Raw genomic sequence first — 26420 nt, forward strand, 5'->3', positions numbered from 1 at the left:
CATTAACTTCCAGTTTTAGAATGCAGGGAAAAATATAATTTCTTCCCCAAAGATAGGGTGTGCATTCCTTATCAATGTGTTTTATTTAAAGCTTTGGAAAGTTGATAGGGTAATTGTGAAAAAAGGAGCTGTTTGCTTTCTGAAGGATCAAAAATATACACAAGAGTACAACATTCAAAGCTGTCTTTCTTTTGACACTCCTTCCCACTATTTTTATCAGCTGGAGCATGTGCCAGAAGCTTCCTGCCTGACTTTGCACTGTCTGTAAGTAATGTGAAGAGAAGGCACAAATGTGTGCCAGCATTGTCGTCCAGACAGACAACAGGAGGCTCTGTACTGCTGGCACTGAGGGAGTGCTTAAGAAAGGTCTGTAGCATCACTAGTGACATTTGCAAAGCTGCTTTCACACACAAATGTCTGAACAGGCGCCAACAGCTGAAAAAAAAAACAATGAGGATAAGGAGAGGAAGAAGGTGAAGCGACAGATACCGGGACATGGGGAGGAACTGCTTTTCAAAAGGGAGGGGGAAAGTACTGCTTACTGTTTGATTCGTGATTTATGTATGATTAAAGCAGTTACTCAAGAGTATGTAGCAACTTTCCTGTTGCAGTGTTCAAGGCCAGGCCTTGATGTTTTACTATAAATGCCAATGAATGCACATGGGTAGGGAAGGGGAAACACAATTCTCTGTCTCACGGTTGTCTCCCTGGGATGTAAAGGGAAGCCCAAAGGCAAGGGTTCAAGAAGCATGGGGAACGAGCACAGAGGAAAATGCAGAATATTGGTTAGTTTGTATTTTAGAACTGGCATTATTTAAATATTGATAATTTTCTGAGTTCAGTTTGGTTTGTGAAATGTGGTTGTGGACTAAATCAGGTAATGTACATAGTTAAGCACTGTGTCAGGCTTTCCTGGTGGCGATGTGCAGTGCCTTCACTTTAGGACGAGACTGCCAAGAGGAGTACAGTAAGACTGTTGTCCAGGAGTGCTGGATTGAGACAGGTTTTCATTAGCATAACTGGAAACATCCCCCAGAGTAGGAGTGTTAGCAAAAAATGCATCTTTCTTTGTGGGACTGAGCTGCCTTTGAATGACTAGGCTGGCTTGGATGCCTGCCTGTGGCAAAACCATGAGAAGAACAACAGATTTCTTTAGGGTAAAGGCTGCTCTCGTCCAGGTCAAGAATGCGTTAGCATCAATTTTGTGGTATGTGGACAGCACTGGTGGCTGCAGTCACTCCAGTATTCAGTCCTCCCTGGTTTAATCGAGAAACTGGAAACAGTTTGCTGAACTTGGAGGCAGCTTGTCTCGCTGTATTCCTCTGAGACATGCCTCTCTGCTACTGCTCCACCTGGGAAGCACTGAACGCTGTGTCACTCTGCTCTCAGTGCATGAGTGGAGCCCATCACATTCCCTGATTATTTTCCAAATTGTAAAAGCTTTGGAGGATGTTAAGGCAAATTGGACATTATTTCCTTTGGGCCCCAAAGGGAAAGTGTGCCATTTGGTTATGTGATTATTAGTAATGAGTATATAAAATTGACCTGTTCTTGTACTGCATGGATTGCATAGTTGTATCTATGAGTATGGCTGTAGCTGCCCTACATGGGGCTGTTACTTTGCTCTGTGCGAGTGACAGAAGAAAGCTGACAGTCATTGCTGTCATCCATGTTCGTAGTGCTGGAAACCATGCATAGTCTCTCTTGGACTCTTCCATCTCTTCTGCATCGTTTCGTTCTACTCTTCTTGGCAGCCTCTGTGCTATGCCTGTTACTGACACTCACTGACTGAGCAGCTCAGGTGCCAGCACGAGGTTGCTGCCATCCTCCCCGTGTCTGGGATGAGCTCCAGAGCTCTGCCATGTTGGGAGGAGGCTGCTGCTTTCCTGTGCCCCTTAGCTGGGCATGAGGGTAACTTGTGACTCTGTGATGTGCACTTGTAAGTAGTTAGACCACCTACTTACAACATAGACGAAGATCCTCATGCAGGATATAATTGCTGACAGCAGTTTTTGGGGTAAACCTTTGAAGAAATAACAGTAAAACAGCGAAAAACAAGTTTAGAAGCTATCAACTCAGTGTTTTCTGGTCAGGTTTTCCAACTGATCAGTGTTGAACAAGTACTGCTCAGCTTTGCAAATTCTCCTCTACACATATACAGAGCTTATGGCAAGAATGGTAAGTGTGTTGTGTGCTATGTTATGTTTCCTTTAAAGAATATTGCTTTGATTTATGGGATAGATACTGCATCGTGTTCTCTGTGAATAGGCTAGATGGAGTGGAACAGTAATGAAATCAGCCATGTGAAATCCTTGGCTGAAATATTTAACTACATATCACTTCCTTGTACTTCAGATATACTCTTAGGTTTAACCACTGATCAGCTGAACAATTTCAGAACATCCTGATACCCTTTGACTTACACCATGTTAAAGGTGCTGGGGAGAGCAGAAAGTAGAGAAGAGGGTTTTTGCATGTATCTATGTATGAACTATTTGGATGGTGCATTTGTATGTGAGTAATTTAAGTGTGTTTTCTTTGGAGGTGGGGTATGGCGGGGATCTAATTTTATACTGCTGTTCCTGCAGAATGACTTGAAATATTGTGACAATCTCACTAGTGCCAACCAAACTTTCTTGGTTGTCAGCACTGAAACATATGTTACTGAAGGGCAAAAGTATGGATACTATTTGGTTTACTTTACATCAGTCCTTGCCTTTTTTATTTTTTTTTAGCTTTTTATTGACTTCTTAGCAGAAGAAAAGGGGTGGAATACTGGCTTCCAGCTCACACCCTGCTATTCTTCACTCAAGCAAGATGAATCATTTGTATGCTAAGCCCAATGCCATATCATTAGTGGTGACTTTCTGTGGATTAAATGTGTCACTTCAGGAGTTCCTGAATATTATTTCTTGTGTAGATTGGCTGCCAGGCTACCACCTGCATTTATAAAGCATTCATATAGATGCTACAAATAGGCTTTTCTTTAGAACATCAGGAAGAGTCTGTTCTAGGTAATCAGAAAGGTCACCAATCAGTTCTGTTTGTAATCTATCATGTCCTCAAAGCTATCAGGAACACAGATTACTTGTAAATTGAATTTCTGAGTTTATTATGGCAGAGATATTGCAGTGCAAAGACACATGAATTTGAAATGGTTTTAAAATGCAGATACTGTTTTCTGGTTGTTGATGTTAGCTAGTATGCTGCACCTTCTGTTTTGCCAGTTAGTATGGATGCACAGTGATACTGAGGTGGGCCAGCATTAACAGTGCTGTAGAGCCTTACAGAGCTTCTTAGCTTGGGCTCCGTGCTGCAGTCACAAGCAGGGAAGAGACAACAAACAGCTGTCTCTGTGAGACAGTAACCCTCAGCATGCAGAAGACAGTGACACAGGAGATGAATGGAAGGGCTGAGGAAAACAAGGAAGGGGAGTGATGAAAACAAAAGGTGGTAGTAAGTGAGGCCTGCCTAAGGAAATACAGGGTAGAGTTGTCCTGATCTCATTGTCTGCAGACGCTCTCTCCCAGGTGCTCTATCCCCTTGTTCTCTACCCCCAACCCTACCTTATTTGAGACTCACTGCTTTAACTGGTAGAATAGTAACAGTGATTTTTCACTGGTGTGTTCTTTCTTCAGGTTATGACTTCTGTCAAGTCCTCCAGTGGTTTGCTGAAAGGGTTGACCGCATCATCCTGCTTTTTGATGCCCATAAGCTGGATATATCTGATGAATTTTCAGAGGCTATTAAGTCATTCCGGGGTCAGGATGACAAGATTCGAGTGGTGCTCAATAAGGCTGACCAAGTAGATACTCAACAGCTGATGAGGGTCTATGGTGCACTCATGTGGTCCCTGGGAAAGGTGATCAACACTCCAGAGGTGCTACGAGTCTACATTGGCTCCTTCTGGGCCCATCCTCTCCAAAACACAGAGAACCGAAGACTCTTTGAGGCAGAGGCACAGGATCTTTTCAAGGACATCCAGAGTCTCCCACAGAAGGCCGCTGTGCGGAAACTCAATGATCTCATAAAGCGAGCAAGACTTGCAAAGGTAAGAAGAGATAAAGATGTAAGTTACCTGAGTGAGCAATCCTTTCCGTTGTAGTAGGATGGATCCTACTTGTAGTAGGATGCCTCCCTAACTTGCAGAGATGGGATTTGATACCTTTGTGGCTGTTAAAGCTATCGTTTGCCTGACAGGGAGTTGAGATTTTTTACCCTGCACAATGAGGTGAACTTACTACAATTTGAAGTTAATACACTTTGTTTTTTAATAACAGTATGCACAGAGCTTTAAAAAAGGGGGAGGGGGGGAGGAGTGCAGAAAAACAACCAAAACTGCAGCTATGGAACAAGAACAAAAAAATTTCAGTGTGTCAAGTGAACTACTTTTCCAGTGAAGATTACCTGAAGGCTATCTAAGACCCTAAAAAACTAATTTTTTTTTCTCCAGCCTTTCATATGATCGTTTATACATTTAATCCGTTAGAGCATACTGCCAGGTTGCCGTGGAAAAATATTTTGACTAAATACATATAATACTCTGGAATTAAAGATTAATTAAAAGGTTATCACTCTTGGAGAAACTCAGATATGCAGGTATGAAGCAGAGGTGCTTATGTATTAGATGAAATTTTTTACCTCAAAATAAAAAGTAATCTCTCAGATTATATCTTCTTCAGCTCCTGTCCCAAAGGTACTTAAGCAATATGGACTTTGTATAATTATATTCAGGTAAAATCCATCTCTCATTGTCTAGATTGAGTTCTGTGTCCCTGCAGTAGTTGGGCCCGTCCCTATTCTGCTCTTGTTTTCAGCTGTGGAAGGGTACTTGTGTTGTGTGCAATTTACAGTCATGAGCTAAGGTGTATGGGCAGTCCGAGTGTGTTACTCTGTCTGTAGTTGACTATTGAAAATGTGGAGGTTTTTTTGATAGTTCTCTAGTTTTTTTAGATGAATAAGTGGATGTCATTTTAAAGCTCACCTGTCACTAAGTGTTGATACTTATTTGTAAAGCCTTCTGATTACATTTTGCACTAATCTTCAGAAGCCCTGCTTAGCATTAGCTTCAGCTGCCCTTTATTGTCACAGCCCAACTAGAATAAGCTTTGGTTGCTGTCTGAAGCGTTTCTTTACCTCTTTCTCTTATTGTGCAACAACCACTAGATTAGTAGTTGAAAGAACTACCAAGCTGCTTGTTTTAAAAAAATGCAAGACCAGAATGATAATGCAAGAATTACAATTTTTAACTTGGAAAATGGGAAAAGAAGGAAAAATAATCTGAGTGACACATTTCAAGCTTTTCTTTGTAGCCTGAGCTTTAGAAAAAACAGTAACAATTGCTTTTGAAAATTCAATTTAATATCATGTTCCTGATACTACTCTGTTAAAAGTTAAACTCTTGTTGGTGCCATAACGTCAGTCTGCTCTGTAGACATTATTGGCAGCTTTTTATTTTCATTCATTGCAATCATATTGGAAATTGAAGAATGCTAGAGGCAGGTGGATCATTTTGAGGCATTTTGAGGTGTTTTTACTTAATGTAAAATAAAAATGGGTAAAGGTGAATACAAAATATAATGTTCTTAGAGCATGCTGATATGACAACTACAGAAGTACATAAACTGCTTATCTGCAGGGCAATAGCGATGTAATTCTTCCTATGTCATCTTTCTACCTTCTGCACTGAACTTAAAGTGCTAGCAGTCAAAAAAATCGCTTTTACAGAGTTGCATAGTATTTACTTATTTGTCCCATTTCTGTACTGTTCTGTTCATTAATCTCTAAAACGTGTACAGGAACTCAAAGCAAGCAAATTGTCAACTTGTGGCCAAATTTTAGGTTTAGCCTTTTTCTTTCTTTCTTTCTTTCTTTTCTTTTCTTTTTTTTTAATCACTTGTGTGACTTACTTTCCCATTTCAAAGATGGGAACTATTATATTACGAAACATGCTGGCCAATTTGCAGATCTTAGATTACTGAGCATGCACATGCAAAAGTGTTAGCACTTGGGAGCTATAAATACCTTCTAGTAAAGATAGAGAAAAGTGTATTTTAAGTGTAAGTTCCATAAAATTACTTTAATCATTTATAAACTCTATTAGAAATACTTGTTGAATTAATTATTTGTAATTATGGAGAAATATTTCTTTCTCTTTTTTTATTTTAGGGTTTTATAGGGAGAGCTAGGGATCTTTTCATTTTCTGCAAAAATGTAAATTTATTTGTTATTGAAACACATGCATTCTTTTTCAATATGAGGAAGTGATGTTGAAAGTATAGTCATCCATATTTGCACAGTTATTGTATTAAGTCTGCATCACAGTGACTACTTGGCTCAGTCTTGAAAATATTGAGTCATTTGCTTCTAAGGCTCTTGAGAGGAGCAGAACTAAGCATTTCAGAACTATTTCTGGATCTCTGAGTTTAGTAATATCCTAAATACTTTCCACACATTTCTGTGGAGGCTGCAAGTCTCTCCCTTCTGTTTCCAGGTTAAAGACATCAATGCACCCATTCCTTACTTCACTCCTTGCCGTGATTATGCAGGCATCTTTTTCTTTGGTGTGCGATTTCCAAAAAAATTCTTCTAGGCTCTGGGAATGCCGACTGACCATTTCTCAATAACTATGATAAATGCAATTTTTTTAATTTTTTCTTTTCTTTTTTCTTTTTTTATTTTTTCTTTAAGAACAGAGGATTTTTTTTTCCATTTTCCAGTAGGTCTTTATGTAAGGAACACAGGGAAACTGTGTTCACACTCCTTTTCTTAATTATGTGTAGAATTTGTACAGAATACCATGAGACATGTTCTGTGGTGTTTTGGCAGATGTTGATTACTGTACAAATGACCATATCTGCATAATTCTTTTTTTTTCTACAGCTACTTTTTTGTTTTATTCTCTCTTTCTCTAGTCCTTCCAATTTCAATATTTTAATCTATGCTTCAGTAGTTCTTAAATTTTAGTTAAGAAGAAAAAGTGTAACTGCTATTTTGGGAACAGCTACTTTTTTAATCTCTTAATGAAGAAAGGCCTGTGTTCTTAAACATTTACATTATTATGGGAGGTCATTTGACTTCCGAGCTCCCTGCAAGTTTAGAGCTTAACATAGTCTGATTACTTCAAGTTGTCATAAATTTGTATTGCTTCTAAAAGAAGCCCGATGTTGTGTTCTTTTCCTTGTGCAGCATGAATATCTACATCTGTGCAAAGAGCTGGATAAGTGAACTCTTGTGGGTTAAGAACAAGAGCAATGCACACAGTTTAGGTCTTTGACAAGATCTCTGTGTGGCCCCACAGATCCTGTTGTTAGCACAAGATGCTGGGAGGGTGATAAGGGGAAGGGATGAACGGCTGAGGGGTGAGGGTAGAAGGGAGGTACAGGGAAGGATAGATCTGCATCTTTGGCAGTGCTGGATTGTTTTGCTCATGGTATATGGGAAACTCAAAGCAGTTGGAAAGTATTGATTTGTTTTAGGGCTTGTCAGACTAAATTAATGTCTTTCCTTACATACTAGAATGGCTCTGCTTTTCTCTTTCAGACTTCACAAGGCATACTCTTATCACAGCATGCTGAATGCTCTGTCATCCTTTTTGGCTGTATAAATATAAACTTTATGTTTACATAATATAAACTTTATGTACTTGCTTTTCTGGGAGTGAGTAGGAACGCAATGTCACTTAAGTTAGATAGCCCTGTCACGTAACATATCTGGATTACTAGAGGCATAACCCCATTCTTTCCTGTAATAATATGTTGTGGTAAGGCAGATAGAGTTACCAATCTCAGTCACTGAGATGGATGGTCCAGTATGGCTGGAGCTTGTTGTGTGGCCTGTAGCGTCTGGACCTGGTGTTGGGGCCTTGCTCACTGGTGGTACTGATAGAATGTTGTGCCATGCTTCTCCTTAAATTGCACTAGATTTTTCAAATGTCCATCTATAAAGTTTTTATGCGTTTCCTTTATCTCCACTGGAAAGAATGTGGAAAGCAGCAAAAGCTAGTTAACACCTGTTCCTATAAATAATTTAATGCCTGTATCTGTAAATAAGAAGTCTAAACAGTATGGTAACTGCAAATATCTCTCTGGCCCTTTCAGTGTAGCTTTTTAGGCTGTTCTACCTTAGTTGTTTCACAAACAATGGTTGATAACCTGTTGTCCTTGAGCTGACTCATGGAACACATCTTTTTTCCATTTCTTCTTGTGATCTGGAAGAAGAACATGAATGCCAATAAGTTTAGATAAGCAATAATATTGATTTCAACTTTGCTTCTTTTAGGTCCATGCTTATATCATCAGCTATCTGAAAAAAGAAATGCCATCTGTATTTGGAAAAGAGAACAAGAAGAAGGAACTGATCAGCAGATTACCTGAGATCTATACTCAACTGCAAAGAGAATACCATATTTCAGCAGGAGATTTCCCTGAGGTCAAGAAAATGCAGGTAAAACAATAGAGTACAGTTCTGCTGAAATGATGTTAACTTTCCAAGAGGATAACTAAATTATAAAAGATAGAACAGGGTCTCTTATTTTAGTTTTGGATTCTTTGAGTAAATGGCAAAAGAGCAACAGAAATAACAATCATTTGTCTGTTAGGAGGTTAGCATGACTTAGAAGTACTGCCAAGTGAAAGCAATTGATAATTTCATTAGAGTATAAATACAAGGCTACGCCATAAGGAATCAGACCTTCTGCCTTTTTAGTTGTTATTTTGTCCCCTATGGCAGATAGTACTAGATGTTTCTGAAGACTGTGCAAATAAAATGGCAGTGGGTGCTTACAGGTTAAGGTGGCACTTGATTCTTGTCCTAAATGTGGGTATTTCTATCCCTTTTAAAATGTCGCCAGATATTTATGTAGGTAAGAATATACTTTGAACACTCATTATTCATATTTATCATACTTTGTTCTCGCTGTTATTGATGCCATGGGCCAGTGAGTCACAAAGGCAGTATGTTAATTGAAAAGTATGACTTGGAAGCCATCACTTTTGAAAATGTTGCTTTTCAGGCTTTTTCCTATTGTTTTGAGCTTGTATTCCGTGAAAAATAAAAATTGAAGTTCTCACTTTATCTTGCAAACTTTTAAATACTTCTTGTGTCTCTTCCTGTTTTTTTTTTTAATTTTATGCAGTCTTCCTACCAACTTTCTATGTTACTTTTTCAACTTTTTATTTTATTCTCTGATTCGAGGTGAACTGATTAGAAACGAACTGGTATTCGAAGAGAGGGCTGCTGTGCTGTGTTAGTCATTAATTTATCCCTAAACTTCAATTTGGCAATGAGGATGGATTGAAACGAAGACTTTCCTGTCATTTAGCTTGTGTAATCTCATACTAGTGAATCTTTTGATCCCAGATCCTTATGGCACATAGGCTTCATAGATGGTCTTTGGATTAGAAGATAATTCAGTGTCCAGGTCATAGAACATGAAATGAGGAGCCTGTTGTCTGGTCTGTCTGTGGTCTATTCACACATGTTGTTGAGAACATCTTTCAAATATACGCTTGTGTAAGATTCTAACAATTTATATGTGGTGTGTTCATGCTGGTGATCAGAAAGAGCAATGAGTGGCTTTTTTTCATTCACCTACCTACAAGCGTGCACAAGTTTCTGTTAGGAATTAAAATATTTAATTTAGGAATCAATTTTTGCATGAGTCAGTAAGTTATAGATGAAGCACAAGATCTATTTCAATTAGATTTTCACAGCAGCAAGATTGCTGAGGAAAGATTTGATAAAGTTAGGTTTTAAAAAAGTTTGTGTGAAATAGATGACTTCTGCTTTCTTCCCATACCAATTCTGTTGGTCTGAAGAAATGGAAGAATGAGACTTGATCATTTGTCAATCTGGATATTGAAACAAACTTTGGAACAGAACTTTGTTAGACTAATAGTACATATCTCTAAGCCTTAGCAGCAGATGGCAGCAAATATATAGATGAGAGATCAGTCAGTTCTGTGATGAGGAAGGAAATTGAGAAAACAGCGGGTATGATCTTTGCTTTCTAAAATTTATTACCTGTCATAAATTTATACTGATCAGTTGCAGTAAATCAGATGACTGTGCCTAAACTTTAGCCGAATAGAGTGGTTGTTTGTTAGCATTTTTCTCTGAGAAATCCCAAAGGTTTTGCTGAAGTGTGCAGTTGAGTGCCTGTCAGTTCTGTGTGCCTTAACAAAGCAATTTGTCTGTACTTCAGGCTTCTTGAGTAGGTATTATAATTCTGATGAGCAGCAGAACAACTCCCAAAGGGAAATGTGATTTGTCAAAGCAGTTTAACACTATTTTGACAGAAGTTTTTTCTTTTTACAGTTTCCACTAACTCTGCTTTCACAGCTAGCATTTTTATGCAGAAATCTAGACTCTTGGAATATTGGTTTTGTTGCAGTCAATATCAGTTTTGTCATTAGCACCCAAGAGGCCATAATATACCCAGCAGGACAAAACGTGGAATGGTAATTAAAATCAGCTATTGTCACAGCTAGGGAAGCTCTACTGTTTAATCTGCTTCTTTTTGATTAAGGTGAACCATCTCTAGTGACTGCAGACTTTCAAATGAACACCTTGTAGATTAGTATGTTTCAGGAGCTGAGAGACAGTCTGCAGACACAGACTTGATCCAAATAAAGGTTTGCAGCTTTTTAGATGATTTTAGTTGTATAAACATGAATGTTTGTGCACTGAAAAACAGAAAATCTATGGTAATATTTTAATAAGAGATACATATTATAGAACAGTAATAAGAGCTGTGTAAGTTACATATAAAGTACAATAAAGTATATAAAAAGTACAATAAAGTACAATAAAGTATATAAGTTACATATAAAGTACAAGTATAAAGTACATATAAGCGCTTATAGGCTTCTTTTTCAAGAAGATCAAGAAGAAATCCCTTTTAGAGGATAGCCAGTGTGCTTGCTGTAATCTCAACAGGACGAAAACATTTCGTGACAAGGATTGTTTTCCCCCCCACACTACAGAGTCATTGTCATATGATGGTTCTGCAAAAGTGACAACTGATGAGATAAAATTTAATAATTGCCTAAAGCACTTTTCTGTTTTTCTGCTCTCTCACGTAAAAACATGTTCAGGCTTTTGTTGAAATAGCACATCTTGCCTGAAAAAAATCTTGGAGTTCATGTCCAAGATGAAAACTCAGCCAGGACTGTATCACCACATGAATTCTAGCAGGACTATCACAAAAACGCTGCTGCAATAATCCCGATACAGTAAGGTTATTTTTATTTTTATTGGTAAAGGACACTTCTTCATATTTTGACCACAAAAAAAGAAGTTTAATACATAAAATCAGATCAGTCCTGCTGATACGTGAATTTGTTTAACCTTAAACTCTTACATAGTGTTAGCAAGACTGAGGTCCTGCTTGCGTACTACTTTTGATGCTTGGAAAAAAAATTGCCAGATGGAAAGTTGTTAGGTAATATTCATCAACTGCAATGTTTTCATGCATTGCTGTTTTAAAATTATACTGTAAATCTAATTTAATAGAGGAGCTCACACATTGCTGTGGAATTGTCTCAGTATATTTGATCTATATATTAGGAATATGATAGATATTTTTATGTTCACTTCTGCTTTAAGAGTGTGAGTTTCAGCTGTTGGAACTGCTTCAAAAGAGAGCTCTACAGATCGTTGTCATTTGAAGCCTGTTCCTTAACAACCTTTTCAGTATAATCAAGTTCTTCTAACTAAAGTCATTGAAACCTTCAGTAGGGTTTTTTTTTTCTTATTTGTATATTTGTCATTGACAGGAGCTGCTGGAGACTTATGACTTTGCTAAATTTCACTCTTTGAAACCAAAGCTAATTGAAGCTGTGGATAATATGCTGGCCAACAAAATTGCCTCCCTGATGAACCTGATCAGCCAGGAAGAGAGCAATATGCCCACGCAGATAGTGCATGGTGGGGCATTTGATGGCACCATGGCAGGACCCTTTGGCCATGGATATGGAGAAGGTGCCAAGGAAGGAGCTGATGAAGAGGAATGGGTTGTTGCCAAAGATAAACCTGCTTATGATGAGATTTTCTACACTCTGTCACCAATCAATGGAAAAATATCTGGGATCAATGCAAAGAAGGAGATGGTGACTTCCAAACTACCTAATAGCGTCTTGGGGAAGATCTGGAAACTCGCTGACTGTGATGGCGATGGAATGTTGGATGATGAGGAGTTTGCATTGGCAAAGCATCTCATCAAGATTAAGCTGGATGGGTATGAACTGCCCGGCACACTACCTCCTCATCTGGTGCCGCCATCTCACAGGAAACCTCTGCTGGCAGCAGAGTGAAAAATACAGAGAGAAGAATGAGGATTTGGGATACCAAATGTGTTAGAACCACCAAAGTTGGAAATTAGGCTAAGATCCTTAAACCTCATAGCACATTCCATGCAAGTTGCTGACATTAGAAGCATAGTAGCAGGAAAACATTTGTGTAGTATTCCTGCTGACCTTCACTGAGACATGCTTATCACAAGTGCCTTGTATAGATACATCACAGTGCGTGATGTAAGGTGAAAAGGTTTTTGTTGTCTAGCTTCCATACATTGCTGCCTTTACAGCCATAAAGGAAAAAGACCATGTATAAAATCACCAACCTTTGCCAAACTTAAATGCTTAGCAACCGCAAGTCTCTCCAGACTGATTTTAATAAGTGCAAGGAAGCTCTAAACACAGATTCACCTGCCTATGCAAGGAACGTGTTTATGCTAAAAGCATACTCTAGGCACCTGAGTGAATGTCAGCATTTGTATAGCTTAAGAAAAGGCAGACATACAAAGAAATTTAAATTTTAGGGTGGGTTGTTTATTCTAGTTTGGGGGGAGAAGAGAGACGGGGAAGAGTTAAGAAGTGCTCAGACTATGTGAGCAGATTCATTTTTAGACTTCAGCAGTTATGGTTAAAAATGCAAAATACTAAAATGATTCAGTCTGTCATCACTGTGTCCTATTATAATCTGAAGAACTGTTTCTTCTATTTTTTTACAGCACTATATATATATATATATTCAGTATTTTCAGTTAAAAGAACTGAATCTCCTTTCTTCCTTGAATTTGGAGTTTCTTTTAAGGTTTCAGTTTAGCTGCTATGCAGACCATGAATACCTAAATTGTTCGAAGTGACGGCAGAATGTTTTCATAAGCTAAAAGTTGATATTTCTATTGAAATAAAGCCTCACTTTCTATTCCAAAAATGTGCACTGTGCAAAGTCAGCCTCTTCGCATTGAGTTGTCTTGGAAAAGTTTTACAGCTAATTATACAGGTATCTCTAATTATACAGGTATCTCTGTATATGTTACATACATATATACATATACTATATATAGATAGATACAGGTGTATTAGAAAACTTTAACTCTTCCTGTTGCCAGCATGTAGCTGACAAATACAGAAGAGATGTTCCATTCCTATGATGGCAGATTTGAAGGATGAGGCCACGAATAGGAATCTTCACATTGAGATTAATAGCTGGTCCCGTCAAATATTATTCCTTTATTGAAAATAATCTAAGAAATGAATAGATGCTTACTAAAGATTCATTTTCTAACAGCACAATCAAAATGTTGAGTGTATCAGCAGCTCACAACTGATTTTGAACGGTATCCCGGGAGAAGGTAGACTTTTGGTCCTATGAGCTTCAAAGTCTTTTGGTGAGGGCCAGTTGCTTTCTGAAATCAAACTTGGCAGTCAGTTTAGGTCTGTGCACATGAGCAAGAATTGATTTGTACTCCACTTGTAATATAAAATACCCTACACCTCAAAGGTACTGTAACTTTGAGCACTTTTTCTCTGAGTCTCAGTAAGTGATAGCAGGAGTGCCTTCTGGGACACAGCAAGCCAAAAAGTGTTTTATCATCCCTGCAGTGGAGATGGGAAGAAATTCAGTATATATATTGAGTATACAATTTTCTCTAACTTAAAACTTACACATTTATGTGTTCAGATTTGTAGGTGATATAAGAGCCTCATCTTTTTCTTCAAATTATATATTTGTAGGTTGTCAACCTGGTTTCATACTTCAGATCATTCTAGACCCCTTATCCTTCTGCATCTTGTCTATTCTGATACGAAATTATGAATTTTGCTGGGACTCTGCCATGTGTAAACAATGAAGCTTTTTTAATTAATGATAGAAAAATTCCTTTACCTTGCCAGATTTTCAGACCTTTGTATCAAGAATACCCTGGCATAGTTGATCATTTTTGAGGGATTGCTTGGTTTTCATTATTATTCTTAGATTTTTTTCTCCTGTCACCCAAGTGTGTTAACTAAATATATTTAGTTAATATTTAGTTAATATTTAACTAAATTAGGAATCAAATCTGCTGTAGTGCATCTCTGTGCACTTTAATAGAGTTCTGAAACTTGACCGTAAGTCTGCCTGTGTATCTCTAAGTCTACAGAGTAACTGATTCTTCATGTAATTTATGCAAATTATGCAAAACATATTTCTGACTGAACAAAAAATATTCTATAGATATTGGTGTGTGTTTTTTTTAAAAAAAACAACACGACCAATGTGCGTAAGTATTAACAATGCTTGCTCATGTGTGTAGTGTCTGCAGTCAGTGACAAATTCATACACTAATGACCAATCTGACTAGCATTGCAAGGAAAGCAGCTGGGATAAAGAGCAGACTTGTGTATTGTTACTACTGCAGTGTAGTGAGAGGGTCTGGGAAGCTGCTGATCTTCCAGCTGTGTCTGCCTTACCTTGCCCTTCAGCTGCAGGATTCCTGGGTGGACTCATGTTTTGGATTATCACTGTATGTAGCTTCCAGGGGTGATACTCTAAACACATTGGAGCTGTGTGATCCCATGCCAGCACAAACATCCTTCTGCAGTGAAGAGGGAGGAGAAGGGTAGTTTCTCAGTGACTTGTTTATTTTATTTTTCTAGTTTTATGGGTAGTAAAATGGAGACCATGGCCTTTCCCCCCCCCCCCTAAACTCCATGACAGTGCACTAACTTGGAGTTGGGGAGACAACTTTAAATGCATCATTTTGATAAGTTAAAACATTTTGTCTAAATATTGTTAAAATATATATATGGTTTTGTTTTGTTTGTTTGTTTATCCTGCAAGACTTGAGGAGGGGAAGTGGAGGAGGAATGCACAAAGCATGTATAGGCGTAGAGGTGGATTCAGTCTGTTTCTGCAGGGAAATAGAAGTGTTTCAGGACCAGCATGCAGAGCTAAGTGGATAAATGTATTTCTAGATACGTGGTGCAGTGCACTGGCATCTTAACAGAGCTCACACTTACTTGAAAGTAATTCAAGTACATTTCATGTAGTCTAAGTCATGATTTCTTAGGCAGCTAAACTGGTCTAGTAGCTTGTTGCTGCTCAGAGAAGGGGATCTCTTTCCTCATTACCTCTTCCCAGACCTGTGGTCCTGCTCTGTTCACTTTGCTGATTGTGTGGTTTATAGAATCTGTCTGCAAGCCAGTTCAGTTAGCTAAACTAGCCACACAAAACAGTTTGGATAGTATCCTGCTGAGTTAGCAAGTCAGATAAGATCATAGAGTAATCTCAATGCATTAGGAATATGAGGAAGAGAGAAAGGAGCAGGATTGCCTTTTCTCATGAAATTGTGCTTTAAGTAGTTATTGAGAACAGCAGTATGATGTAATCTGTGTTCAGTTCAATGTCATTATTAATCTTTGCTCAGGAAAGACCAAGATCTTGGATTTTATGCCTGGGACTTCAATGGGGTTTGCTCCAAGAACATTCAAAACTGTCAAATTCATTCTGTGAAATCAGTGCTCTGTGGTGTTGTCCACTGCCTTAAGCCAGAGTAGAGGCTACTACTTTTTACCTCTTTCCCAGCTATTCTGCAACACAGTTTTTATTTCCCAACTCTGATTCTGTTCACACAGAAATTAATTGGACTTTTGTTTCAGATTTGAACAGAAAGTGCAGGGATCTAGTTCATAACCACACTACAGGACAGCGAGAGCAGTTTGAAGCTGTGACTATTTGAAAATGGTGAGTTTAGAAGGATTTTTAAGTCAGGATGAGGCTCTAATTGTTGCAGTCAGGGGTGCTATGGATTTGTAGTCCCAGAAGCTTCTGTGGAACCTGGTCTCAAAGAAGCAGTATCTGGCCCTTGACTTTCAATAACTTAATATATTTCCAGTACTTGAAATGCACCTTTTTTTAATTTTTTTTCTTATTGCTCCCTTCCCTTCACAACATGCACTTAGTTTGGTGGCTCTTTTTACTGTTGGAGTTCAAGCAGAGAATTTGAAGTGTATACTTTACTGGATGTGTGTAACTTAGCACTGAGAGAATGAATATAAACTTTGGTTTCTACATCATATGCTCTCTTTTTCTAATACATTTATTAAATATGGTATTTTCACTTCAGAGGCACTCTTCCATTTTTGACAGAATGTTTCACCTGTGAGGTGTGCTTCAGTTTGCCCAGCTAAGCAAACAAAGTTGTAAGTTCATTACCATTGCACTTTGATTATACAATAAATTCCATGCAGATACTGTAATATATTTTAATATGCTTTGTAATCATTTTTAGGAAGTGGTGATAAAAATTGCTGATTTAATAAACTAATATTAAACTACCAAAAATTCTCTTTTGTAAGCTTCTTTCTGAAAAGACCTCTTTGAATGACTAGAATTTTTTAATACTGCAATTTAAGGCTTGTAGGTGTAGTAGCTGTTTGGCAAGCTGCTTATTTCCCCACCTCAGTTTGTATCCATAATAGGTTATAGCTGTTCCTATTCTGTATCCATGAACTTGTTGCTGAAATTACTGCCCAAACAAGGCTTGGCTCCAGAATCTAAATCTATATTCTTTTTTAAAAAGTTGGCTTTTTATGACAAAATTCAGAAGTTCTCAGTGCAAGTCCAAGAATGGAAGATAAATAAGACTTCCTGGGCTGAGTGAAAGCTTGAAACTTGAGCCATAAGAGACACTTATTTTATTAATTTACTTTGAGATATTAACCTTGAAAAAATAACAGCAGATTAAATGGCAGTTTAGCAGAAAATACTTTATTAGTTTGCTCTAAAAGTTCAAGAGGATCTTCCACACCATGCTACCTACTACTTATAACTAATGAAGTCAATAGAGCATTCATTTTAATATGTTTAAATGAATTTCTCCTCCCTTGCCTCTTTTCCCATATACAAACATACAGTTTGTTTGAAACATCAACAAGGATGGTTCTGTGCCACTGGGATGCTCCAGAATGTAAGTAACACCCCTACAATTACCAAATGTAAATTTGCTGCTAAGTTAAAAGGTTTTATGTAGAGCAGTTAAGTGTTAGCAAGTCATGCCATTTTGCCTTTGGTCATCATGAGTTATGTCATATGAAAGAAAATTTCACATTCAAACAGTATTGTGGAGCCCTGGGGGCTACACTACTGTCAAAGTACAGTGGCTTGTTTGAACAGATCGTTTTCAAAGTCATATTGTTTAGCTAAGACAAGGTTTGGGTCTGGGACGGGGAGAGGAGAGGAGGCTGTGGTTTGGGGTTTTTTGGATAGTATGGTGTTCTGCATACTCCCTATACAATACATTTCAGATTGAAAAACTTACAGTATATTTTAGATGTGCTGCACACCACAGTTTATATTTGGACGACAGGACAAGTTCAGAACATCTATACTACCTGTTCTACTGTAAGTTTTGCGGTAATTGTAACGTCTAATATCAGGCACTCTAGTGTGAAATATTTCTCTTTCTGCCTACCATTTAATTTCTTAAACTTTTGTTTTATTGCTCCCGTGTTTGGTAAATTTTTAAGGGCTTTGGAGCAGGAGCTACTTTATTCCCAGCTTCTCTGATCCAAGGCTCTATTATGCTTCAGGCAATACCTGTGAGCACAGAGGACCTTTTTGACAGTTTGGCCTTCGGGCTACTAGCCTTCCTGTCTTGTGTAGCAAATGCTGAGGAGAAAAGTTGGCAGTCTTGCTGTGCTTGGAGAGCTGAAGGAACACATTACTCTGGAGAAAGGTGCCTCCCTTCACTTGGGCTTTGCGACAATGACCTATCATTTGAATTAATGCCCAAACCCAGCCAGCACCTATCATGTACAAAACAGCCAGGAAGAAATGGATGTCTTTTTCACAATTTTATTTGGTAGTCCCGTTGGACAGCTTTTCTCACCTTTGAGTGAAAAATATCTTCTCTCATGGAAACTATGGTATTCTGACACGTATCTCCCTTTTCCCAGGTGATACATGCTATCACACGCCTGGGCATAGATTAGGCTCAAAGTTACCTTCTGGTCCAGTTAGTACTGGAAACTACTTAATGCGAAGCATAACTTTTTGCCTTGCCTATTCCTTTCTCAGGTAGAGCTTTTCTTTTCATGGTGTCGCTAGCTTGGCATCCCATATCCCATCTTCAGTCTGAGCTCTGAAGTTTTCGTTGCGGTGAAAGCAGCTCATTTTTTCATAATTAGGAACTGTCTGCTAGATATAAAAAAGGATTAGCTACATCTATGATACAGGAGCAATGGATGGTACATCTCTCTGGCTAGATGCTGTATTTCACATGCACTGTAAGAATTCCATACATAATTATCACTTCTCTTAAATATTTTAACCTAGGAACTGTTGAAATATGGTGCTGATGCTTATTGATTTCCTTTTTCAGATCATTCTGTTCTTTAAAATGCATTAACTTCATTTTTAGTCTGAAAATAAGAAATCAGCCAACAATATAATTGTAACCAGTAAGTTTAGGACTTGGGTAATTTTGGCCTACAATGGACAGTAATAGCAATTGGTATTCACTTTGCCTTATCCTGTCTTGTCCTGTCTTCTCTTATCCTGTCTGATAAAGTTTGCAGCCTTAAAAGTGTTCACTGTACAATTCTATGCCTATTTTGTCATCTGTCTTCCATTATTCTGCATGACTGGGTTGTCTTTGCAACAAAATTGGGGCTTGTGGGCTTGGAGGGAGCTGTGATTGTGATCAGTTATCTGCTGTCTGGGGACCAAAACATGAAAGCACACTACATCATCTGCCTTCCCTGTGGTTAGGGTGCAGCGTTCTGGCACCAGAGTTGCTAGGTGCCTGCGGTGCCTCTCTCCAGTCTGGTTGTGAGTTTTACAAGTTTGTTTCCTTGATAAACAGAGCTAAAAGCTTTATCAATGCAATATATAAATAACCCCCTAAAATATATTTGTAAGGAAGAAAGAATTTTTGCCCTTCCCAAAACAGTAGTATTCCTTAGTACCAGTGGAAAAAAGAATGAATTATAATAAAAGCACATTAATTCAATCTGGAATCACTAAGGCAGTGGTTTGCAAGGTCACTATGATGTTTGAAATATTAAGGCTATTCTGTTACATGAAACCCTTTATCTATATTTGTATGAAATGGAAAGAGAATGCAATCTGTCCCATGTGCTCACCCTGCAAAGGCTTTGAAGCTGTTACGTTAAACAGTTAGAGGTTCAGAAACAGAAGGAAAATTTTAAGATAATAATACAGCTCCAAGAAGAAAATGTCTTTAATTCATGACTAAACAAGCAAATGTGTATTTTCTGTTTCAAAAAGATGACTGAACTACTTTGTGCCAGGAAAAATAAATCCATCTGATTTTGCTTTAAGCTATCCTCTTTTTCAAAAGCAGCAAGGGGCTCCAAATCCTTTGGATGATGTAATTCAACTGTTCTGCTTGAATTCTGCTCTCTGATGTCATGTAGCCTCTAGCCAGCTATTGAAGAAGAAAAGCAACTTCTAGTTTAGACTAGAGCCTAGGAAGGCTCAGATTTATATTGAGGCTGCATCGCAGGACGCTAGTGTAGATCCTCATAGGCAGAGCTCAGCTGCAAGAAGAGCTGGGGCTCCTTGTGCGGGTGGGATAGCACCCTGGGTCGGCTGATGGCAGCACGCACTGGTAAGGCAAGTACTGGGGGCGCGTGAGGGCAGTGATGGGCTGCAGGCGTGTGTGCTGGGGCGGGGGAGCCCCTCGGGCAAATGGAAAGAAATATTTGGCTATTCAGAGAGTGTTCTGCTGAGAGGCCTATGAGAATAGGGAAGCTGTACAGACTGACTACTGGAAGTTTCCACACCTTTCCTAAACTGTTTTTGACTAACTCCTTATGTTTGATATCCCAGCTGGGCAAACAACATTATATAATAATTACTTTCTGATGCTATCTGATGTTTTCAGTATTCACAGAGCAGCTCTTCTACATCATGCTGAGGTCTAAGGCTTGCCATAATTCGATATGTAGTTAAGAAATATTCTGGGACCATGGTTCATACCATCTGGGGCTCCACTACCTTGACATGACTAAGTCTCAGCTCTGGGCTACAGCGCTGCTGGTCCATGTCCAAGCTTCTTGTGTGGTTGTGCCTTCAAATGTAGCCAGAGAGCAGGCAGTATTCTTGTGTTAGAAATAAGGAGAACGGGGACTGCATTTCTATTTCTACCTAAGCTGTAAGTATATATTCTTGAAGATCCTTCAGAGTAGATCTAATGTATGAAGCAAGCATATATTGTCTTCAGAAAAGATTAGGCAGCTCTATGGTAGCCCAGGCAAGAAACTGTTCTTTTTGCTGATCCATTCAGTTTTGTGCCTTTGTGCTGTACCCATGAAGTTTTTTGGGGGGATGGAAGAGGGGAGAGCAATCTGCAGGCAATTTAATCATTGCCTGTGAGATTCCGAAGGGCAACAGCTTTTTCCCGAGGAGTAAACTGGCAGCTACTTGTTCTTTCCTGGCACGCTGTAGCTACAAGACTGAGGCATTGAGGTCTTCCCTTATATTCCACAGAGCCAAAGCTTGAATGTTTGTTTTTTAGAGACTTGTACATGTGGAAGCAACATTGTTTGGGACACTGAAAGGGGTAGCGGGCTGAGCTGTCACGCAAATGTTTGCCCATACATACTTGTTTTCTTTCAGATTTGGGTACCTTACTGAAGCCTAGAGAGGTTTTTTGCGTACCTTTGGGAGCATGTGTGCACAGATCATACCTAAGGGAGGGCTACAGGCTCTGGCAAACCTTTTGTCTGAGCCAACTGAACAAGTTCAGTCCTCTGTAAGAGGAGGCACTAGTCTGGCCCTGTGGCTTTTAAATCTGAACCAGCTTTGTCTGGTGGCAGCTCAGAGCATGCACTTACTAGCTTGATATGGTGAAGGGGTTGGTTTAGTTCTAGCGTTGTCAGATAGGAATGGTCTTATTCAGGAGCCCGTCAGAACATGAAGGCATCTGCATGTGTCTCTGTATGCCATACTTGCTCCCGCAGACCTCGGCAGGCTCCTCCATCCCAGAGGAGGCAAGCAGAGCTGCTGCTTCACGGGCCTGGCTGGGCTCTGCTCCTCATCCCGCTGCCACAGGGAGGCTGCCAGGAGCATCTCCATCCCCAGGGAGCAGGAGCAACCAACTGCACTCTCTGGGAAACAGCTCTGGGAAACTGGTGTTCATCTCTTTATGCTGTTTGCAGTGGGGGGCCTTGAACATTTCTCCTTCTGCTTTAGAGAAGGCCTGGGAATTTGTATACCCACCATGGGAGAAGGACAATTCTTAGCCCACAACAACAACAAACATTCAAACAAGTGGAAGGAAAGAAAGTTTCACCTCCTCTGTTGTTTTGGGGAGTACTGCCAGGAGTGCAAGAGCAGCCGGGGTAGTGCTCAAAGCAGTTATGGGGCGGCAAGGCAGGCAGCTGGCGTGTGAGGTCTATTGGATCCCATTGGTCTCTGTTTCTGCCTTAAGCAAAATGAGATCACAGGCAGGTAAGAAAGGGTCCTAAAAGAGCTAACACATCTTACATGGCTGCTGCTTTGCAGAAGGGAATTCCCACATCAGGGTCCTTCCTTTTCAGAAAGAAGAAAATACTGTTTTACCGTGGTGCTTCCAGGGCAAGGGAGAGAGCTCTCTTTGGGCCCCTTCCCAACATCAGAGGCAAGGCTCAACTTTCCTGTGAAGGTAGCAAGAGACCACCCATAAGCAACCTGGAAGTGTGGTTTCATTTATTTATTTATTTATTTTTATAAGAGTGAGCCAATTCTTGGAATAAAGAAAGTGCCACATCCCCCAACAAAGAGTGCAACCCAGTGCTACTGGTGTGGCCACGCTGAGCTGTGGCCTGCACTGAGCCTCTCCCTCTTCAGCTGCCCACCGAGGAAGCCGAGTACAAATATTGTTTTGTCCTTCCTCTTGGTGCATTAGGATATAAATAACTGATGAAAAGGCCTTATTTATCAGTGTCATATCAAAGTCCACCATTTTAACCCTGAACTGTATATTCCGGTAGGTTCAGGAATTAGAGAAATTTTACAGCAGATCTTTGATTGACTGTGTTACTATACACAGCAAAGACAGTGTTTCACACGTTCAATCATTAGGTAAAAATTAACCTGCTACAGGGAGAAATACCTCCATCCAGGGCCAGTTCACCTACTGATTCTCTGCATTATGTTTGATAAACGCAGTGTCAAGGTGTTTTCTCAACACAGACAGCTCTGCCGACCTGCACTGATTGAAGGCCATAGCCTAGGGTCACACCTTCAGAAGAACGGAGGTGTGACTAAAAGCAAGACAGAACAGAGAAGAGTGGAATTGTAACCAGGCAATAAACTGACAGATGAGGTGGAAAGAACTGCTGAATTCATACCCTTTTCCCTCTTTTATCCTTCTCTCATTTAATACTCATTATTAAGAATGATGTTGTCCTAGCTGGCTGGTGAAGACAGGTCCAGGACTTTGGAGGGAATATTTTCAGCAATACTTGAAATATATGCATTCAATTTTTATATTCAGTTGGCTTAAAGACACTCAATGTGACATTTGTATGGAGATACGGATTTCCTTGCTCAAGTTTTATCTGTACCAAGTCTTTGGATTTTTGTGCATTTTTTTCTAATGCATCTGCTCCCCTAGCCTGCACTCTTAACGGAACAATCCTTGCCAGAAGGGAAGGTCTGGTATTTTCTTACCACATCCTAAGCTGAGCATCTCTTTGCTTACCAATTCTGGTTTCAGATGCCTGCTCATCTTCTAGCAGTGATTCCCAATAGCGGCCCTCTGCGTCCCGGCAATGAAGTCAGGTCAACGTGCCTCTGTGTTTTTGCAGCCTTGTCAGTGACAGCAAGGGCTCAGTGCTATTTAAGTTGCCAGAATTATTTCCTCTTTTGCTATTAACAGGAAGAGCATCAATAGTAAATTTTACAAGCATGCCTACCACTGCCAGCTTTCTCCCAGCACACCTTGCCAGCAGCAGGTAAATGTGCAAATACATGAACTTCCTCAAAGAGGTGATTGACAAATTCTGACGTGTATGGTTTTAATCTTCTCACTTGCTTTACCCCAATTCAGGCATCTGGTATGGGGGGAAAAAAAAGCATTTGCTATGCTTTCTTTTTCAGACTTCATTGTCAAGTTTAGTTTCTCAGGTAACAATTTTCTTAGAAAAGTAGCTTGTGATCAGTCAGAGCCTTCAATGAAACTGAGAAAGGCTGGCTGCCCTTTAACAAAGCATCAGCATGGTGGGTGATGTTCATCATGTTATAGCAATCACAGCGTCATTTGTGCGTTATTTTGAGCATGAGAATCAGATAAGGCCTGTGACAACCTTTACTCATTGCATTCTAACGGGTTATTTCCTCCAGAGTCAGGTGAAAGGTTCATAGGTAGATTATAAATAGCTGGTCTCTATTCCTGAATTCAAAGGTCGCCCCACATGAAAATGGAGAGCTGAATGTAGGAGTAGGAGTGAATCTAGAACTGAAAGTCATTCTGTAGAGTGACCAACTGGTGAATGTGAGAAAGGAGGTCCTCCAAACCTGAGTAAGTGCTGGGTTTTTAAGTTTTTTTTTTTTTTTTATCTTTTTCTCTAATGTATCACTAAAGCCATATCTGGCTTTTAACACTGCCCTTATATCCTGCAAATGCAGATAAGTCATATTACAGATCTATCTTCATGTAAACTTCTACCAATGTTTCTAACTTAGTTCACCTGTTTCATTAAATTATTGTATGAAGCAGTAACTCAGCAAATAAGCTGCTTTTTCACCTAAATGAAATCCGTTTAGATGTTGTCCAGGGTGATGGCAAGCCTGGATTATGGAGCTGGCAGGCATTCTGAGAACCATCCTGCAAAGTCAGAAATGTCATTACTTTAAGTTACAGAGCTTGTTCTTAACCAGCTTGGGTTTCCAGAGATGACGGGATATCCTCTAAGCAATACGAAACATAGGCACAGTGGTTTCATGCAGAGTGTATCAGCTACATAGAATAAGTTTTAAGAAAGAACGAGGAATAATGATGTCAGCAAAGGGAATAGCTGGAATTTTGCTGTGGGAAGAGATGCTTGTTTGTTTCTAAGCCTTGATTCTGGACTGCTGCCTATATGAAATGCCTGTTTGTATCCATTTCTGTATCTTTGCTGTGTAGTAATTCAACAAACTTACACATCCAAAACAGCTAATGAATTTGAAGTTGCTGGTGGTAATATATTTGTGATCAATATTTCAGTACTGTAAAGAAGAGACAGGTCCATAGCCTGGACTGAGTGAAGGGTCTGCCTTGTGCACTGAATAAAGCAGGCATCCTGTGGAAAAAAAGAAAAGGCATAGGAAGACTGAATTAAATTTCTGACATGCTCTCCCATAGCTGCCATTTTTCAAATGCTGGGCTCTGAGGATTAGAGGAAGTAGCAAGCAGTTCCCATTGCTTCGGACTAGTTTTCAGTAACTCCATTATAGAATCAGTTGGTGTAAAATTAGTTAAAAAATGTAGCACTGAATACTGTTCCTCACTGGGAAAGGAGAGTGAAGGGGCAAGGGATGCTGGCATCCTTGAGAACGGAAGGGGAATGGGTTAATACCACCCTCTCTTTGGATATCTTTAGCAATTCTTTGGATATCTGCTTTCTGGATGGAGAAAGTTATAGAGCTAACCTAGCCCAAAAGATCAGAAAATATTGTGAGGATCTATTTACAGTTCCATTTCAAACTTTGTTAAATTCCTTCCTTTCATAAGACTTTCATCTATGGTCATGATCCTCCTGAGTGGACAGATCGTGTCAGGTTTCAAGGCTGTCTGTTTTGCAGAAGCCAAGCGGTCGGGATTGAAAAAGGTCTGAGGAAAAGAAAAAGAAGGGGGGGGGGGGGGAAGAAAGACAGACATAGTGACAAATCAACTTTTCCACTTCCTGCACCTTTCCCTCTTGTAAAATGGCACATTTCACATTTATTAGAATAAGGAAAACTTTTAGGCAAGCAACTTCCTATCTGCTGTGGCTGCTGCTGCTAGTTGCCTGTGTCTGTCTCACAGCCCAGAGTAGCTCAGCATGTGGCCTCTGCACAGCAGAGAGAAAAGTTAGACAGCAGGTCACCCTGCTCCACATCTCCACAGATTGTCACCTATCTTAATTTTCCACTAGCTTCTCTCTTCGCAGTGAGCTGACACCCACAGACTCTTCTACCACCACCACTGTAAGTTGCTTGGTTTCACAGCTAGGCCGATACCTGGGTAATTCATAGGACCATGGCAGTAGTCCAGGGAGGTGATGTTTGGTGACTAAAGATGTCTGTAACTATCTGATTTATTTAAATGGTCCTCTTGCCTTCATAACAGCAATGGACACTGCTGTTAGTCTCACACCTTAAGCCCAAAGACTCTTAACAGATTTGCTCAGTAGAGCTGAAATCCAGTTTAATGCACCATAAACTCCACAGGGAAGACTCTCTCCTTTATAATCTCTCTGAATACTCACACTGGGTACCGTGGTGAATTACACTTCCTTGCTCCCTGCCCAGGGCCCTGTCTTTGTGATTGCAAACCTTTAACACCATCCTTACAGTAATACATATGAAAAGCCTGAGCTCATGGGAGGAACAAACCAAGCTGGTTCTGTTTCCTTTTGAAACAACTGTTTGATTTCTGTTAGACACACTATGGTCTGAAAGCCAACAGCAGCATCTCAGCCAGTCCTCAGTGATCTGAACACATTCAAATTCATTTTCAGGAAGTGCATTAGAAGGTGGCTTGCAGATCCTTTTCTTTCTGAGAAGGTCAAAAATCAGTTCCCAGGCATGTGCTTTCAGTACTTTGAAGGAACTTACTGATGGCTTTCAGATCATGGTGTGCCTGATGGAATCAAGTGACAGGGGAGAGAGTGAAAAAAAATAAAGTAAAGCCACATAGATACATGTCCCATTTTCATCCTGAAACTAGACACATATTTTAAAAGGGAGGATTCAAACAAGTGAAAATAAAGTGGAATGAAAAGAAAGAGCAAAGTACAAGCAAAAGGAAATTAAGGTATTGCACTAGGTGTGGCACTGAATCTTGTACCTATGGTGGCTGGATTCCCTAGATAGTTTGGGCACATCGTTGTTTGTAGCTGGCTGGGTAGATCTGTTCAGCACTGAATACCTCACTGGAGTTTCTGACTTCGTAGGTGACC

At 39.6% G+C, this 26420-nt stretch overlaps 1 protein-coding gene across 1 annotated transcript in view; it reads left to right on the forward strand.

Annotated features, from left to right (window-relative positions):
* EHD4 (EH domain containing 4) overlaps positions 1–16611 on the forward strand; it is a 32908-nt gene extending 16297 nt beyond the window's left edge. Inside the window, exons 4-6 of the mRNA XM_062576858.1 lie at positions 3639–4051; positions 8281–8445; positions 11778–16611. Of these exons, the coding sequence (XP_062432842.1) occupies positions 3639–4051; positions 8281–8445; positions 11778–12314 (1115 nt within the window). The 3' untranslated portion in view covers positions 12315–16611. The remainder of the gene's footprint in view (positions 1–3638; positions 4052–8280; positions 8446–11777) is intronic.
* Positions 16612–26420: the final 9809 nt, after the last annotated feature.

The sequence above is a fragment of the Rhea pennata genome, chromosome 5 (assembly GCF_028389875.1).
Source record: "Rhea pennata isolate bPtePen1 chromosome 5, bPtePen1.pri, whole genome shotgun sequence".
Classification (NCBI taxonomy): Eukaryota; Metazoa; Chordata; class Aves; order Rheiformes; family Rheidae; genus Rhea; species Rhea pennata.